General features: G+C 36.6%; 5 protein-coding genes and 1 pseudogene across 17 annotated transcripts; 3 read left to right on the top strand and 3 right to left on the bottom strand.

The window, feature by feature from the left end:
- The first annotated feature begins 31 nt into the window (after positions 1-31).
- Positions 32-3,527, top strand: LOC104768895 (transcription factor TGA2). 12 transcript variants are annotated; one of them, XM_010492977.3, is made up of 10 exons: positions 32-240; positions 1,170-1,235; positions 1,325-1,503; positions 1,606-1,677; positions 1,768-1,827; positions 1,929-2,006; positions 2,084-2,135; positions 2,382-2,653; positions 2,746-2,991; positions 3,074-3,527. In XM_010492977.3, exons 3-10 carry the CDS (start codon positions 1,438-1,440, stop codon positions 3,218-3,220), a joined length of 993 nt encoding a protein of 330 aa, XP_010491279.1. In that variant the 5' UTR covers positions 32-240; positions 1,170-1,235; positions 1,325-1,437; the 3' UTR covers positions 3,221-3,527. The 12 variants fall into 12 exon arrangements, with proteins under 12 accessions (XP_010491279.1, XP_010491278.1, XP_087361690.1 ...); XM_010492976.3 differs by having other exon boundaries at positions 48-240; positions 1,170-1,230; XM_087505564.1 differs by having other exon boundaries at positions 53-240; positions 1,170-1,230; positions 1,328-1,503; positions 1,779-1,827.
- Positions 3,528-6,631: 3,104 nt separating this feature from the next.
- Positions 6,632-7,790, bottom strand: LOC104772146 (fasciclin-like arabinogalactan protein 21). The gene has a single exon (XM_087503360.1). The coding sequence runs from the start codon at positions 7,706-7,708 to the stop codon at positions 6,632-6,634; it is 1,077 nt and encodes a 358-aa protein (XP_087359486.1). The 5' UTR covers positions 7,709-7,790.
- Positions 7,791-7,854: 64 nt separating this feature from the next.
- Positions 7,855-10,330, bottom strand: LOC104768893 (chaperone protein dnaJ 6). The gene is made up of 8 exons (XM_010492974.3): positions 10,007-10,330; positions 9,504-9,602; positions 9,297-9,398; positions 9,080-9,139; positions 8,874-8,980; positions 8,719-8,801; positions 8,261-8,369; positions 7,855-8,166 (listed from the first exon to the last, which is right to left on the bottom strand). The coding sequence occupies exons 1-8, from the start codon at positions 10,100-10,102 to the stop codon at positions 7,965-7,967; spliced, it is 858 nt and encodes a 285-aa protein (XP_010491276.1). The 5' UTR covers positions 10,103-10,330; the 3' UTR covers positions 7,855-7,964.
- A 127-nt stretch (positions 10,331-10,457) lies between these two features.
- Positions 10,458-12,392, top strand: LOC104768892 (beta-amyrin 24-hydroxylase-like). Its single transcript, XM_010492973.2, has 2 exons — positions 10,458-11,421; positions 11,498-12,392. The coding sequence occupies exons 1-2, from the start codon at positions 10,516-10,518 to the stop codon at positions 12,176-12,178; spliced, it is 1,587 nt and encodes a 528-aa protein (XP_010491275.2). The 5' UTR covers positions 10,458-10,515; the 3' UTR covers positions 12,179-12,392.
- Positions 12,393-12,726: 334 nt separating this feature from the next.
- LOC104768891 (3,9-dihydroxypterocarpan 6A-monooxygenase-like) lies at positions 12,727-14,590 on the top strand (annotated as a pseudogene). Its single transcript, XR_015593243.1, has 2 exons — positions 12,727-13,727; positions 13,821-14,590. The product of XR_015593243.1 is annotated as a 3,9-dihydroxypterocarpan 6A-monooxygenase-like (transcript).
- A 376-nt stretch (positions 14,591-14,966) lies between these two features.
- Positions 14,967-16,547, bottom strand: LOC104768890 (polygalacturonase inhibitor 2). Its single transcript, XM_010492971.2, has 2 exons — positions 15,874-16,547; positions 14,967-15,757 (listed from the first exon to the last, which is right to left on the bottom strand). The coding sequence occupies exons 1-2, from the start codon at positions 16,418-16,420 to the stop codon at positions 15,306-15,308; spliced, it is 999 nt and encodes a 332-aa protein (XP_010491273.1). The 5' UTR covers positions 16,421-16,547; the 3' UTR covers positions 14,967-15,305.
- Between the last annotated feature and the right edge of the window lie 1,138 nt (positions 16,548-17,685).

Below are 17,685 nucleotides of genomic sequence, written 5' to 3'. Positions count from 1 at the left end.
TAAGAGAATGAGGTAGGTAATTGTAAGAAAAAGAGTAGAGAGGGTTTAGGTTGAAAATTTCCGTTTTTTTCAGGGAGAGGAGTGAGTCTTTGGGAACTGGTAGATTTGTAGACAAAACGACGTCTCGGAGATTGGTATTTCGGATCGTGTCTCTCTCTCTCTCTGCTTCTTTGTTTCAATCCGATTCCAATTCAAACCCCCTTTTACTTCTTCACTTCAAAAGATTTGATTTTTTACCAGGTCAGTTCCTTCTTCATCAACCCAAGTTTTTTCTTTTCTTTTTCTAGGGTTCTCTGTGTTGTTTGCTTCACAGTCATTTGAAGCTACTTCTTGTTATCTTTGTCTTCTTGTCTTTGGGAAGTTAAACCTAGTTGACTTTCAGAAGCTTAAAGAGTTCTGCTTTTGTTCATATAGAGTTGGTGATTTTTGTTCTTTAACTTTTGTAATTTTTTGGATTTAAATGCTAATCTTTTAAAGTTCTGTTTCGGGTGGTAATTTCTTGGTTTGAATTCATAGCTTCACCTTTAATTGAAGTTCTCGATTGAGCTAGGATTTTAAATTCTTAGTCTTTTTACTTTGCTTGGTGTGAATACTGAGTAGAAAGGTCGAGTCAACTCAGATTTGAGTACCTGAGTTTTGATTTTGTTCTTAGCTACAGTAGTTGCAAATCAAGCTGCTGAAGTTCTTAGGGTTTGGTTTTATCACTCTACTCAATCAAATTGAATTGCTTTAAAGGTTAGTTTTTTTTTTTTAGGACTATCTATGATGGTGTATATACAGCAGAGGGTCTTCATTCGTTTTATTTGTTGCAGTTGCAGCTAATAGTTTTACTGTTTTTTTTTCAAGTTACATTCCCCATTCAGTTAGCTTTGCTTCTGTACATATAAGTTTTGCGTATTTGGTACCCATTTGGTTGGCATCTGTTAGGCACAACAAACCAATGGTTCTTATAGTCTTGAGTTTGTGTCTTTTGGTAGTTGGGGAATACTTCTGTGTTGAATAACTAAAGGAATCTCCAGCATTCATTTTTTTCTGGTTTGTTAACCGAAACATAAGCGGCCATTTTACTAGAGAAATTGTCTCTTGACTTCATATATAGGCCATAATTGAAAAACTATGTTAGCGAACGAGATTGTACATAATACTGTTTTTTTTCTATGTTCATTCAGCACAGCCAATGGTCCAGATGACCAACAGTTGTTCCTGACTCATTTTCTTTTTGTTCGTCTTGTAAGGTTCCGTATATCTTTCTCTATACCTCCATCAGCTGACTTCGTTCTTTCTGTCTTTTACTTTTTGTTAACTTCTTTCCGAATCTTGGCAGCAGTCTTAGAAGCAAGAGAAATCTCAAGAATTTGCTACGAGAAGAGAAGTCACTAGTGTAAATTGTCTTTGTTATCACGACGTGTTAGTACAGAACAGTGGTGAGAAAGTAATATGGCTGATACCAGTCCAAGAACTGATGTCTCAACAGATGATGACACTGATCATCCAGATCTCGGGGTTAGCTCACAATCTGGCTATTTTTTTTCTCACTTATCTTTTTTTTGAACGAGTGTGATTTTGATGGACCAATAAATTTTTTTCTGGTGTTTTTTCATGCAGTCCGAGGGAGCATTAGCGAATACTGCTGCTTCTGATTCTAGTGACCGCTCGAAGGGAAAGATGGATCAAAAGGTGATATGTTCATCTCTGTAGATAAGATAACTATTTTTATTGAGCCAATGTATAATCTGTTTTTTTCTTTCCTTATATTTTGATCCATAGACCCTTCGTAGGCTTGCTCAAAACCGCGAGGCAGCAAGGAAAAGCAGACTGAGGAAAAAGGTAAAACTTTCCACTGGTTCTTGGTCTCTTTTTTTCTTCTTCTCTAAATTGATGCATCCGAGAAGAAGAACCTTAATTACTTTCAATTGTTCCCTCTATAGGCGTATGTTCAGCAGCTGGAGAACAGTCGCTTGAAACTTACCCAGCTTGAACAGGAGCTGCAAAGAGCAAGACAGCAGGTTCAAATTTGTTTTCTTATTTCCATTGATTATTAATTTGTGGTTCTGTATACATAAAGGAAATTTCTCGCTTTTAGGGCGTCTTCATTTCAAGCACAGGAGACCAAGCCCATTCTACTGGTGGAAATGGTTAGTTGATTATTCTCTATTAGTGTGTTTTTTTTGGCTTCTAGTTTGTTGATAAGGTGTAGACTGATCAGTGAGTTACATCATGTCATCCCATAACAATATGGTGGCTTGTCAGAGTAAATGGCTGACTGACGTGTTTCTGATAGCAAAAACTGTTCCATCAAATTAGCACTGTTGTGGATTTAGACTTAAAAGATCGAATCTCATGGATTTGTTCTTGTTTAAGCATTACATCTTTTCTTTCAGGTGCTTTGGCTTTTGATGCTGAACATTCACGGTGGCTGGAAGAAAAGAACAAGCAAATGAACGAGCTGAGGTCTGCACTAAATGCCCATGCAGGTGATGCTGAGCTTCGAACAATAGTTGATGGTGTGATGGCTCACTATGAGGAGCTTTTCAGGATAAAGAGCAATGCAGCTAAAAATGATGTCTTTCACCTTCTGTCTGGTATGTGGAAAACACCAGCTGAGAGATGTTTTTTGTGGCTCGGTGGGTTTCGTTCATCCGAACTTCTCAAGGTCAGGTCTTATTTCATAGTGTCTTTCTCCTGTTACATCTGTTTTTACATAGAACATAAGAAGAATGGTCATAATAAAAAGTGTGCAAACAGCTTTTGGCGAATCAGTTGGAGCCAATGACAGAGAGACAGTTGGTGGGAATAAATAACTTGCAACAGACATCGCAGCAGGCTGAAGATGCTTTGTCTCAAGGGATGGAGAGCTTACAACAGTCTCTAGCTGATACTTTGTCGAGCGGGACTCTTGGTTCAAGCTCATCAGGGAATGTGGCGAGCTACATGGGTCAGATGGCCATGGCAATGGGAAAGTTAGGTACCCTCGAAGGATTTATCCGCCAGGTACAACCGCTTGTGATGTATTGAGATTATATCTTTAGAGTATATGGTAATTACTAATGATGATCCTTGTGGTTGGTGGCAGGCTGATAATTTGAGACTACAAACATTGCAACAGATGATAAGAGTATTAACAACGCGGCAGTCAGCACGTGCTCTACTTGCAATTCATGATTACTTCTCGCGGCTACGAGCTCTTAGCTCCTTATGGCTTGCTCGACCCAGAGAGTGAAATTGTATTTTGGTAGCTGTACAAAACCCATATGGACACAAACCAGGAGAGACTATTAAATTAACACTTATCAGATTCTTCTTACCAAATCCATCGACGAATAAGCAGTTTTCTGTGAAACAAAAGTAAAGACTCTTTGTCTCTAGATTTCTAAAATGGTTGTGGTAATTCATGTTGTTTTAGCTGTAGCCGTCAGGTTTTTAGCTTAGCATTTGGAAAGTTTACTCTTTACTGTATTGTTTATATCAGAATTGTTACTGAATTTTGTAATTTTATTTTTTGTGGTAAGGTGTTTCGTTTACTTTTATTTTATTTTATTTTGTATCTTAATCATTATCTAACAATATAAAGGCGTTTTGATATTTTTTTTTTTTTTTTTTTTGACAACAGAGACCAAGATTAGCTCAGGTGAGCCAATTTGTTGGCGTTTTGATACTTTATCTCAGAGTTTTGTGGTTTTCTCGATGGATCCTTAATGTCAAACTTCACATAGATGATATAGTGTTCCAAAATGTTTACATGATGTAAATTACATCTTCCAACTAGTTAAAGTGTGACTGTTTATGTATTGAGAACATATATATATAAAAACAACTTCAGATTATCAATAAGGTTATACTGTCAAGGACAATTATTTTCTAGAGATTTCACAATAATAAAGTCAGATATGCTAGTAAATCCACTGTATATTCTAATCACGTCATTGTCTCATCATGATACAATCTACAATAATTTACAGTATCTTTTGTGTTAAGCGGTATGAGAATGAAATTCATCAAACATTAATTTTATTTAATATTAATTTAATTGATAAAATAGTATTTATCATTCTAATATAATAATTTTCATTTGTAAGTAAAAACATTTGAAAAGATAACGAGCTTAAGAAACGAATTTTTGATTTCTTGATAAGAATAATAGTATAGTTTTGCTTATGTTCTGCTTATATTTTGCTTATGTTCTGCTTATATTTTACTTATGTTTTGCTTAGGTGTATTATTGCATCTATTTCATCTTTTCATGTTTTTTTGTTTGTCTTCACAATCAAACAATATTTTCTGTGATTAAAAAAAAATATATATATATATATATATATATATATATATATATATATATATATTCCAAGACTTTCCCATTCCTTTAGAGATGATAACAAAATATTCCAAGACATTCCTTGAAAATTGGTTAGAATCAAAGTCAGCTAAATTCAGCCTGCCGGCAAAAAAAAAAACAAACTAAACTATTGTGCAAATTGCTACAAAGTACTATTTAACGACTCAGTTTTATTATCTAAACCCTTACTAAAGTGTTATAATTTATTTTTGTTTAATATTAGGTGTCTTTATGATAGTGATTTTAGCTAGTGACAAAAATTAAAATAAACTTAACTCAAAGTGCATGCAAACATATTTTCTCATAATTCACACATGTTAATAGTCATTTATTTTTTACAAATAGTCATTTATTTTTGTAATAATTTTTTCCTCAAAATTGACAGATATAACCTGTTGCTATCGCAGTTGATGTTGCAATTGCAGGTACGATTGTTATCGCAGTTGATGTTGCAATTGCAGGTACGATTGCTCGCACTTGCGGAAACGAAAGATTGCTGTGAAAATAGGGAAGAATTGTCAACTTGCCGTTTCAATTTCATTACCTACCAACTTGTGCTTGTACCCACTACGTTCACAAAACGTTACCTTATTACTACAAAACATTGCATTATGTGCGTACATTTTATTTTTGTCATTTCAATGTTAAAATGTTAATGCAACAATTAAAAGAGCTAGGTAAGAAGGACATGGTTGGTTTTCAAATTAACTAAAATATATATGCACGTTTTAATTTGTTGTTTTAAAAAATTTAGTGTGATTAAAAAATATATATATATTCCAAGACTTTCCCATTCTTTTAGAGATGATAACAGAATATTCCAAGACATTCCTTGAAAAATGGTTAGAATCAAAGTAAACTAAATTCAAAGTGCCAGCAAAAAAAAACAAACTAAAATATTGTGCAAATTACTACAAGTACTATTTAACGACTCAATTTTATTATCTAAACCCTTACTAAACTGTTATAATTTATTTTTGTTTAATATTAATTGTAACTTGTAATAATTTATTTTTGATATGCATACAACATCAAAATCACGTATGTTGTATAAACTATAAAATCATCACGTATGATGCATCGTTACAAGTTACAACATTCTTTGATATAGTATAATTATTTAACAAAAAAAATAAGGAAAACAAACACAAAAAAGAGTAAATGTAAAAAAAAAAAGTATCTGTTTGAATTACTTGTGATTTGTGTTTTTCGTTTCTCTGTAGAAAGGGTAGTGAGTGAGATAGTGATGAAGTGCATGCATGTTCTCTTATATAGACAAATATTTTAAAACAACAAATCAAAACGTGCATATTTAGTTAGTTTGAAAGATTTTTGAAAATAGTGAAAGCCCATGTCCTTACCTCTAATCAATATATATGACAACGTACGATCCATGTTAGGAATAAATAATAATATGTAAAAGATATAATGAATCCACTCATTATCAGATTTGAGTTGGAAACTGTGAGTTGTGTGACCCCATAAAGCATACTCCAAAGGATAGCCAATTAGAGGGTTTATTTTTGAGTCTAAGAATTGTTATGACTAGAATTGTTATCAATAAAAGAGTGGGTTTTATAGATGTCGGTTTTCTCGTTACATTAATCATTCATGACTATAGATAACCAAACGTTCCTTATAACCGCATGAAGCGTCCATTGTTTAGGCAACCATTTAGCCAAATCCAAGATCGGTTATCTATCTGCGCAGTGATATATCCACATCGAAAATTCAAAACATTTAGAGACCGGATCCGAATTGATTTGATGACAAGAAAGGTCACGTAATAGTATTATTTTTGTAATTTGATGACCATTGGTATAGTAGTATCGAAGACTCCAAATTTTCTATTTCAATTGCATGTTGAATTTACTAACTATATATAGAGGTTTTGGTTTATTCATTGTGTCTAAAATCTCTTGATTATGCCCGGTCAGTCCGTAAACTGACGTTTTTTTGTTCAATATGTCAGCTAACATGTCTCTTGTTTGGTAAGGAATCAGGTGCATGCGTTTTTTTTTTCTTATAAAATATATCCAAAATAAATCAATTACATTAAACAGCTTTCTTACCTTCAAGTAGCAGCAAGTTATTATTATTATTTAATTTAATTTTCTAATTTGAAAAAACTATATAGACGTCAAATTCCTTTTCTTACCTTGCAGTATAAATAAAATTTTATTTAATTTTAATAGCATTGGTTTGAAAGTGAGAAATTAAAAAAAAAAAATGAATGTTTCCTTATTAACGCATAAAAATATAAAATCAAAAGAATTAAATGTTGTAGGCTACAAAGGATTATGCATGTGGGATCTCTAGAGTGTGAGATATCCCATGAATTACAAAATTTGAAGAAGAGAACATATCTGGATCTATAATCTCAACTCCTGATATCATGAAACCTCCTCGAGACGAATTAACAACTTCTCTTGATCTGGTGATGATGAGATCTTGGTAAGGATCCATTGTCTTCACCGAGGCTTTATCAGGCATTGAAGCTAAATCTTTGTTTGTAAGCCGTTGAACAAGAATGTGATGTCTCACTACTTCATACAGATACGGTGAAGCAGATGACAACGATACCAGATTCGGTGTGGCTAGAATCGTTACTCCTGTCAGGTTCTTGTGATGATGATGATCGTTAACAATCCTGTTGAGAACAGAGTGCAGTCCAATTGCAAATGGCACAAACCCGTTTGAACTTAGCAGCTGAACGATCCGAGTCCAATCTATCTTAACCGGAACGTAGATGTCGTCGTCGACACTGGTTTTGTTTGTATTATTAGGTTGACATAAAGATGACTGGAGAATATGATCACTGTGAGGTTGCAGAGGAGAGAATGGTCCAAGAACGCCGTGAATGACCAATGAATCTCCAAGATACATGTCGGGGTGTGAAATCCGGACATGATTCACTTCGACTCTTCTTGATTCTTGATCCACGGTGGAGATTTGGACACTCTTGTGACGAAGAAGCGTGGGGAGACAGGTTCCTTGAGGCTTCTTGAGAAGGTCATTCATCGGTAGCATAAGAGGGAGTGTGTGATACTGAAGAAGCTGCTTGAAAAACAAAGGATGAAGCGATGACGTGTTGAAAAAGGAAGCATCTTCGATGGCAAAGAGGGTTGTGTTGGGAGAAGAAGAGAGGAAGATCTCGGGGGATATGTGGAGGAGAGTGGCGATTGCTTTGAAATTGGATTGGCGTAGAGTGTTTGAGGCGTTTAAAGCGAGAGAAGACGAAGAGAAGTTGGAAGAAGCAATGGGTACTGTGGTGTCGGAATATGGAGGTGAACGTAGAGTGCTTGAGACGGCCATGAAAGCTAAAGCTACGGAGAGGATGAAGTAGACAAAGCAATCTGATGAACAACAACCCATCACTTCAAAAGATAAACCCTAATTGCTTTCTTGGAGAAGAAGACAGTTCGTCAAAGAGGAGTTTTTCTGTTTTTAACGTTTGGGTTCAGTTTATTCCATCTTACTAATCAATCTCCTGCTTTTGTTTTCACGATATAATTTCTCTATTTCTAAAATAGTGATCAAATATATTAGCCAATTTTGGCAATTGATGCAATTTTAAAACAAAATAAACATTTCTTGTTCCATCACAAACTACTAGAAGACTCTATAACCTTTACTTTCTTGACTTCTTGGATGGTCTTTTGCTTTCAATCCTTCTCTGGGCAGCTTCAAATTCTTCTTCAGTGGGCTCTGCTTCAGCATTACCACCATACCTAGAGATGAGTGACGAAAACATTGAATCCACCTTCACTTTCCTCTCATCTCTTCGCTGCGCAATCAACATGCAAAGATCTGGCTCTGAATCCTTTGCTGACCTACAAGTAAGTATATGCAAATTGAAGCGAGGTGGTCAACAACAAGGTCAAGTTTGATTGGTGGACATAACTGAAACAGAGGCATCGATCTTACTTCTTCCTCTTCCTCTTCCTCGATGGACTGGCTAGTGGACTGGTGGGCGGTTTCGTTTCTGATATTTTCTTTGCCCATTTCTCATATGCCTTGCTTGACTTCGCTTCCCCTGAAAAGGAAATCAGTTGTATTACACAACACATTTATTAATCAGCAACCCGCCCAGGCTTACATCGATTTCAGATCAGAATCTTAACAAGACTAGAACCAAACTGGAATCAGAGAATTAGCTTGCAAATTTAGATGGATACTGATATATCTAACACACAGCTCAAGAAATATGGTGCATCTTATACACTCATACTATAACAAGAGAGGCCACAACATCAATTCTATTGTGTTATCAACATTCATAGATGTACATATAAAAGGAAAGCTCATCTTCTAACGTCAAGGATTCATGATATGAGAAGATAATCTTGCAAGACATATATGCTAGTTACAGCAAGATTAACTACCTGCTGCAATGGCTTCATCAAGAATGTCTTTGAAACGGTGTGAATCAAGCTTGGGATCTGAGCAAATCATTGAGCAGAAGAGCCTGGGAAGGGAATATACGTTATCAACTCACAACCTCAACCATATAAAAAAAAAACAAAGGAGGATGAATTACCTGTTCATTTTACCCTTAAGCTTCGTGAAGAGCTCAAGTAAGTCTTTCTTCTCTGTCTCAGATCCCCTGTAGTCTGCCTCAAACTCTTCAATATCTGCTTCGGTGACCTATATATATAAGTAGCGATATCAAAAAAAGAAGTTAGTGTAAGCAGCAGAAGTAAAAATGTGTAAAAGGTATCATGGCCTTGTGAAAGTTGCTACTACCTTCTTGAACATGGCCTTGAAGAAATCCCGCAAATTCTCAAATACGTCGCCAGAAAGATCCTAACAAGCACAGAAAATACTCAGGTTTCAGGAAATCTCAAAATACTATTACAGAAGTTAAATGGTTTGTAAGTAAAAGAGACTGCTTTATATGTTTTGAGGGATTCCACTAAAACCACCGTGATAAAAAAAAAAAGAAAGAAAGAGAGAGACTCACAGCATCATCAACAGAGCCAGTTTGATCATAGACAGCCCTTTTCTCTTCATCCCCAAGAATTGATATCACTTTTTGAAGCTGCTGGAATTTCTCTTTAGCTTCCTGTATTTGTATATATAACAACGAGCAGAACTTTCATGTAAAAGAACCCAAACAAAAAGAATCTCAAGGGTAGACCAAGAAAAAAAAAAGAGTGTTTAAGCTAACCATATCATCCGGATTTTTATCTGGGTGAAGCCTCAACGCCAACTTATGATACGCTTTTCTTATTTCCTGTGAAGTAGCTGTTCTTTCAACTCCAAGAACCTTTAAGTAAAGAGAGAGATGAGTTAGTTTCACTGTCTTTTAAAGGATTTTCTTAAAGCATTCTTTTTTTTTGGCTAATCAAAATCATTCTGATACCCAAAAAAAACCTTAATCAAATCAAACCACTAAATTCACATACAACTTATAAGAACAACAAAATAAACTTAAATTCAGACATCAAAAAAACCATAAAACCACAGGATTAAGAAAACATGAAGTTTTATGAGAAAGTAAGAAACTTGCCAAGTAGTTTCATCAGAATCACACGATACTCCCAAACCGATTACACAAAACTATATACACCTAGAGAATGCAAACTTAACGCAGACATTGTGAAACTACGATATGTGGTTAGCAAAAGGTTAATTCCCTGATATAACCCAAAAATTGAAAACCGTAATTACCTGGTAAAGACTAGTCTCAGAAGATCCCCCATCATTACCACTCTCAATCTCATCTTCCTCGTTTGTCGAAGCCCTAGATTTCTTTTTCCTACCCATCTCTCTCTCTCTCTCTCTCTCTCTCTCTCTCTCTGAACCCTAATTAGATCGATACACCCTTCGATTTTTCGTGAAGATAAGAAGAATAATAACTCGCACTAATTGATTTCGAGTAGGCGAACTTATTATTGCTCATCTCTGGGCGCCAATTTTTTCGTCTTCCCCCGCCATTGTAGATGAATCGGTTTAGTTAGTACCTTTCAGTTTTTTTTTTTCGCAATTTATTCCGATTTTTACATTTAATTATTCAAAAAAATATAATAATATTAATTTTATAAAAATAAAAGAATCATGGATTCATAGATCCTTCATGGCAAAAAGACAAGTTTTACAGTAACAAAACATAACATCTTAATACACATGTTGTTTAATCCTAATTAAACCTCTAATCAGCACTAACAACACACATACAGATGAATCTGTTTATGAATTACACATCTTATTCATATCTCCTCTTCTTCATCACATTCATTACCATCTTCCTTCTTCGTAGACTCTTCAGCTTCTCTAACCGTCGCAATAATGTTCGTCTTCCTCCAGGTCCACGAGGACTTCCCATTCTCGGTCATATGCATCTCCTACGTTCTAGCCTACCTCGTTCACTACAAGCCTTGGCTCTCACTTACGGTCCTTTGATGACCATACGCATAGGATCACTCCAAGTCCTCGTTGTTTCAGATTCCGACACGGCTAAACAAATCCTCAAGACTCACGACTCTGATTTCGCTTCCAAGTTTGTCTTTGGTCCGAGACAGTTCAATGTTTATAAAGAATCTGAGTTCTTTAACGCACCTTATGGACCTTATTGGAGGTTTATGAAAAAGCTATGCATGACTAAACTGTTCGCGGGTTATCAGCTGGATCGATTTGTTGATATAAGAGAGGAGGAAACGTTAGCTTTACTGAGATCGCTTGTTGAGAGATCGAAGAATAAAGAGGCGTGTAATCTCGGTTTGGAGTTCACTGCTTTGACTACAAAGATCTTATCGAAGATGGTTATGGGGAAACGTTGCAGCAAAAACTCGAATCTTCCCATTGAGATCAGGAAGATAGTGAGTGACATAATGGCTTGCGCCACAAGGTTTGGATTCATGGAGCTGTTTGGACCGTTCCGGGACCTAGATGTGTTTGGGAATGGTAAGAAGCTTAGATCCTCAATTTGGCGGTACGATGCGTTGGTTGAGAAGATACTGAAGGAATATAAAAGCAATGACGAAGAAGAGAAAGATAAAGATATCATCGATATCTTGTTGGACACGTTTAATGATCCAAAAGCTGAACTCAAATTGACTATGAATCAGATCAAGTTCTTCATCCTTGTAAGCTATCTTTATCAGTTTTATTTAGCTTCTTTAGAATTAACCTTAGTAAGAATATTTGGAACATCGTTTGCAGGAGTTGTTTATGGCAAGCTTAGATACAACTTCTGCAGCTTTACAATGGACAATGACTGAGCTAATCAACCATCCGGATATCTTCACGAAGATCAGAGACGAGATCAAATCCGTTATAGGATCAACGTATCGGTTACTCAAAGAATCAGATTTGCAGAATCTTCCTTACTTACAAGCAGCTATCAAGGAGACATTGAGACTTCATCCAGTTGGACCATTACTACGCAGAGAAAGCAACGCAGACATGAAGATCAACGGGTACGATGTAAAATCCGGGACAAAGATCTTCATCAATGCTTACGGTATAATGCGCGATCCAACCACATACAATGACCCTGACAAGTTTATGCCTGAGAGGTTTCTTGTGGTGGAAGAAAATATAGAGAGAAAGATTGGTTATTATTATCAGCAATATATGTTGGAGTTAAAAGGTCAAGATGTGAATTATCTTGCGTTTGGGAGTGGAAGGCGAGGATGTCTTGGAGCTTCTCACGCTTCTCTGGTGCTGAGTCTCACAATCGGATCACTAGTGCAGTGTTTTAACTGGACGGTGAAGGGGGACAAAGACAAAATCAAGATCAAGTTACCTACAGGCTTTTCAGCTTCAGGGACTGCTGGAGGAAGTTCACTTATGTGTTCTCCTGAATTATATTTCGATCCTTTTGGACACCAAACTAAATAATTTTCTTGTGTAAAAACATCATCAGGAATTTGGAAACATATATATACTGTGCTCTGTTATATGCTCTGTTTTATGTTCTGTTTTATGTTCTGTTTTATATTCTGTTTTCATAAACTTCAGACTTAATGATTTTAATAAATGTTTCAATCTTGTATTATTTATGTCAACACAAATGATGTCTATATATAGCTAAATGTGTTCTGTTTTATATTCTGTTTTATGAAATCATTATGGTTATTAAAATCATTATGTCAACACAATTCGGGTTAAACACGAATGTTTCTATGATTTTCATAAGCTCTAAATCTCACAATCAGTAATAGTACCCACCTTGATTACTACTCTAAGATCACAATGAAAACATTTTTATTGTGTCAACAGATAATGAAAGCTTAACAACGGTCAAGTACACATTCTTATAATCTTATTAATTTAGAAACCAACAGAATATAAAATATAAAATATACAATAAAACAGGATCAAAACAGAGATTATACCCTTACATAAGAGACAAAAACAGAACAAAGCCAAACAAGAGAAAATAAAGAATCTTGAAGTTGAGATTAATATTTGATACCATAAGGAGTCATAACTTGGTTCCTATCTTATAAAACCATCTTAATATCACTCTCATACACAAACAGAAATGAGAATGGTGGATTTACAATACTTCTCTGTAACCATCCTTCTATGCATTGGAATTACAGTCTTGATAAAAACCATTACTAACAGAAAACGCAACAAATTACCGCTCCCACCAAGCCCAACCGCTTTCCCGATCATCGGTCACATTCATCTTCTCGGTCCCATAGCTCACCAAGCACTCCACAAACTCTCAAACCGCTATGGACCCTTGATGTATCTCTTCATTGGCTCCATTCCTAATCTCATTGTCTCATCGGCCGAGATGGCGAATGAGATTCTCAAATCCAATGAGCTCAACTTCCTGAACCGTCCCACAATGCAAAACGTTGACTACCTTACTTATGGCTCAGCGGATTTCTTCTCAGCTCCTTACGGTCTTCACTGGAAATTCATGAAGAGAATTTGTACGATGGAGCTCTTCAGCAGCAGAGCATTAGATAGCTTTGTTTCAGTAAGAAGGGAGGAGTTAAGCAATCTTCTAATACGTATTATGAAGAAAGCAGAAGCAGAAGAGAGTGTTAACCTCGGTGAACAGCTAAAGGAATTGACAAGCAACATCATAACGAGAACGATGTTCAGAAAAATGCAATCGGATAGTGACGGTGGAGGCAAAACAGAGGAAGTTACCAAAATGGTGGTTGAGTTGAATGAGTTAGCCGGGTTTTTCAACGTTTCTGAAACGTTTTGGTTCTTGAAAAGGCTTGACTTGCAAGGACTCAAGAAGAGGCTCAAGAATGCTCGAGACAAATATGACTTAATCATAGAAAGAGTAATGAAAGAGCATGAGTCTATGAAGAAGAAGGATGCAGAAGCAAAGAAGATGCTAGAAATTTTGCTCGACATATATGAAGACAAAAACGCAGAGATGAAGCTGACAAGAGAAAACATTAAGGCCTTCATCATGGTAACTGTCTTCTAATGTCTCCCTGGCAACAATCATGTTTTGATATAAATTTTTCACAAAGCCTCAAAATTAGTCTATTTGGTTGTTATGCAGAACATCTATGGGGGAGGAACAGATACATCTGCGATAACAGTAGAATGGGCTCTAGCAGAGCTGATAAACCATCCAGAGATCATGAAGAAAGCGCAACAGGAGATAGAGCAAGTGGTGGGAAACAAGAGAGTTGTTGAAGAATCAGATTTGTGCAATCTCAGTTACATACAAGCAGTGGTGAAGGAGACAATGAGATTACACCCTGGAGGACCAATATTTGTGAGAGAATCGGATAAAGAATGTGCGGTGGCTGGATTTAGAATCCCTGCGAAAACAAGAGTGATAGTTAACGTTTGGGCGATTGGAAGAGATCCAAATCAGTGGGAAGATCCATTGGAGTTTAGGCCTGAGAGATTTGAAGGGATTGAATGGAAGGTCATGAGTGAGAAGATGATGTCTTTTGGAGTTGGGAGAAGAAGCTGTCCAGGAGAAAAAATGGTGTTTAGATTTGTTCCGGTTGTTGTAGCTGTGATAATACAGTGTTTTGATCTGAAAGTGAAGGGAAGTGTGGAGATGCATGAAGGGACTGGATCATCTCTACCTAGAGCCACACCTTTGATGTGTGTTCCTGTTGCTAAAGAGTGTATACAATCATATTTACACTTGAACCGAAGGTCAACTTCTAACTAATGGTTTTAGAAGAAGAAAATGAATACGAGCAAGAAAACTTACCACTTGTGTAAAGAAACAAAGTAAATTTTACCGCATTTTATTGTAACAACTTCTGCAGCTTTACAAATCTGATAGAAACGAGTTTTTCTTTTTGTTAATTATTCACTTTGGGATGTGTTCATACACAGTTTGTTTGTAGCTAAAATTGAGAAGATGATGTCTTTTGGGAGCTTGTCCTGGAGAGAAAGTTGTGTTTAGATTCGTTCCAATCGTTGTAGCTGGCTATAATACAATATTGCTTTGAGCTGAAAGCCAAAGGGAACTGTAGAGATGATCAGATGAATGAAGGGACTAGATCATCTCTGCTTAGAGCGACACCTTTGGTGTGTGTTCCTGTTCGTAAAGAGGCTATACACTCATTTCCCCCACTAGATACCAAATGTCAATGGTCAATTATTCTATTGAGATAGATTTTACTGCACTTTTAAAAATTTGGTCGCTAGTAAAATTGGTTGTAACATAATACAAAGCATGTGAAGAATCAAAGTGGACAATAGTACTTGATAGAACAAACAATGATTACAAAAAAAAAAAAAATAGGCAAGTTGAGAATCCAATGGTAGAGCATAGAGTCAATCAATGATGAGAATGCAGCTCTCTATCATCCTCAAAAGACAAAACTACCCTCCTATGAGCTTACTAATCTAAAAACACATTTTGAAAATGTGCTATGATCAATTCATCAAATGCAAAGTTTGGTTCATGCATTTATTAATTATTCGAAATAAAAACACATTTTTTTCTAGAGACCTTTATTGATTATTCGGTACATTAGAGATAATGAAAGCTTGGTTTAACAACTTGCTTGAAACTTCACTTGCAACTAGGAAGAGGTGCACCACACAAACACTTGTTGTGATAAAAGGAAGTAGAATCAAATCTCTGGATATTCTCTCCTTTGGGGATGCGTCCACACAGTCTGTTATAGCTGACATCGAGTAACTGAAACTCAGATTTGCTCCACTCAGCCGGAATACTCCCTGTGATCCTATTGTGATTCAAGTCCAACCTAGTTAGTGACTTGGCGAGCTTAACCTTGGACAGATCAAACTCGAACATGTTTCTTGATATGTCAACGATCCATGTCGTTTTCTTAGCTCCAAACAAGATCGAAGCATCGCCTTGAAGCTTGTTCCGGGATAAATCGATCCGGTAAAAGTCAGAGTTGCCTAGTGATTTTGGTATGATACCAGAGAGCTGGTTGTGTGATAGGAAAAGGCTTGGGACTTTTCCTGAAAACGAGCCAAATGACTCTGGTATCGGACCTGATTACAAGTTTAAAGTTGAGGTTAGACAAATATACATTTTTGTTAATGAGACTAATCGATATGACTACTATAGGAAACCCAAAAAATTAATATAAAGTTGTATATTAATTCACCTGTTAACTTGTTCCTACTAAGTTCAAGATACTCGAGTTTAGGTAATGAAGAGAGAGAACTAGGTATGGAACCAGAGAGGTCATTGAAGGAAAGGTCAATGTACTCAAGATTCTTGAGCTGAGTCAGAAACTCAGGAACCGGACCGGTGAGATTCGTCCAGCTTAGTCTGAGAAAAGTGAGTTTCTTGAGCTTGGCGATAGTGGGTTGGATATGACCAGTGAGGTTTGTGAGTTTGCGGAAGATAAGGGATTCAAGATACGGTAAGTCACCGACTTCAGAGGGGATCTGACCGGAGATCTCGCCGTCTTGAATGAACAGAGAGGTAACGCGGTGGTTAACGGTAGCGTTGCCGCACTCGAGGCAGTACCAAGAGCAGCAGTCAGTTTTGGGGTCCCATGAGGCGAGGTGGTAAGGGTTGTTAAGCGATTTCTTGATTTTGAGGAGGGTGATTTTGTCATCTTTGTGACAGAGATCTTTAGCAAAAGAGGTCGTGAGGAGGAGAGTGGACGACAAAAAGAACAAGAGCAATGTCATTGTCTTAGCCATTAGAGTCTTTGTGTTTGTGTTTTGAGTTTTTACGGAAACTATGTATGGTTATAAATAGCTATGATTTGGACGGAGAGTATGGTGCAATACAGATGTATTATTCACCACGTTTTAAACAAGTTTCGGTGCAGATTTCAAAATATCCATTTTTCAAAATAAAGGACAAACAAAAAAGCTGCTGCATCCAGAAGACGTTCTCACAAAGACAGTGTTAGGATGTCTCCTTCTCCAACATTGTAATGTGCAAGTGAGTTGTTGCCTTCTAAAACCCCGGCTTTCCCACTCAACTCCAGCTTGTTTGCTATTTTCTCCTTCAAACTTGTCACGTTTTCGGACAAGGACTGCACTGTGATCTCAATGAATTTCCCATCATCGACGTTTGGAACAAAAACTTTGATCGTAGAGGGACCCTGAAGATGTATAATTGCTAGTTAGATACAACAAGTCTTACAAAAGAAAAAGAAAAAAACAAAGACGGTAAAAGTCAGTAGGAAGAACACATTACTGGATGTTGAGAAAGAAACTGGTCTTCTGGAACAAGAGTTGACCCGTCAAACGTTTGTTTCTTTGGCACTGGCTCCTCAGATCCCAGTGGAGGCTGCATGTGTGGTGGTGCGTTCTTCAGAATTGAAAGGTATCCAGGTATTCTTGGTTGCCAGTCGGTGTACTCAACTTCAACAAAATACTCAAAAGCATGCAAGTCTACTATAGACATCTCCGGTCCCTCCTCTTTCTCCCTTTCAAGCACTTTACCAAGAAGAATGAAGAAACCCTCAAGAACGGTCTCCATACTAGCACCCTTTTCCCTCTGTTTTTGGGAGCACAATAATACTCTCGTATAAACTGAGAGTAAAAATCGTGTCTGTATCAGTTGATAGCATAAACTGAAACATAAGCTCAAGCTCAGGTTTCATAAACACACTCTTCATCAAATCCTGCCCAAAACACATCCCAAAAACAGACACAAACTGGGCTGTGAGCTTAATAATATCAAGTTCCTTGCGTGTGATACCTTGATCAGGAAGTAATGGGAAACTGATAGGTTCTGCATCATGAGTTTGAGGTCTTAACGTCAAAACCGTGATTCTTGTTGGATCATAAAAATCAGGTAGGATATCATGCGACCACATTGGAAGCTCACCCCAGTCGTTGTACTCCATATTAACAAAATACTCAAAAGCCTGGAAATCAATCATCTCCACTCCCTGTTCATCCTCCTCTTTTCCAAGCACTTGAGGAAGAAGATTTAAAAATCCATCAACAAG

This window comes from Camelina sativa, chromosome 20 (genome assembly GCF_030686135.1).
Source record: "Camelina sativa cultivar CO46 ecotype springtype chromosome 20, ASM3068613v1".
NCBI lineage: Eukaryota > Viridiplantae > Streptophyta > Magnoliopsida > Brassicales > Brassicaceae > Camelina > Camelina sativa.
This window is presented reverse-complemented; position numbering and strand designations above follow the sequence as displayed.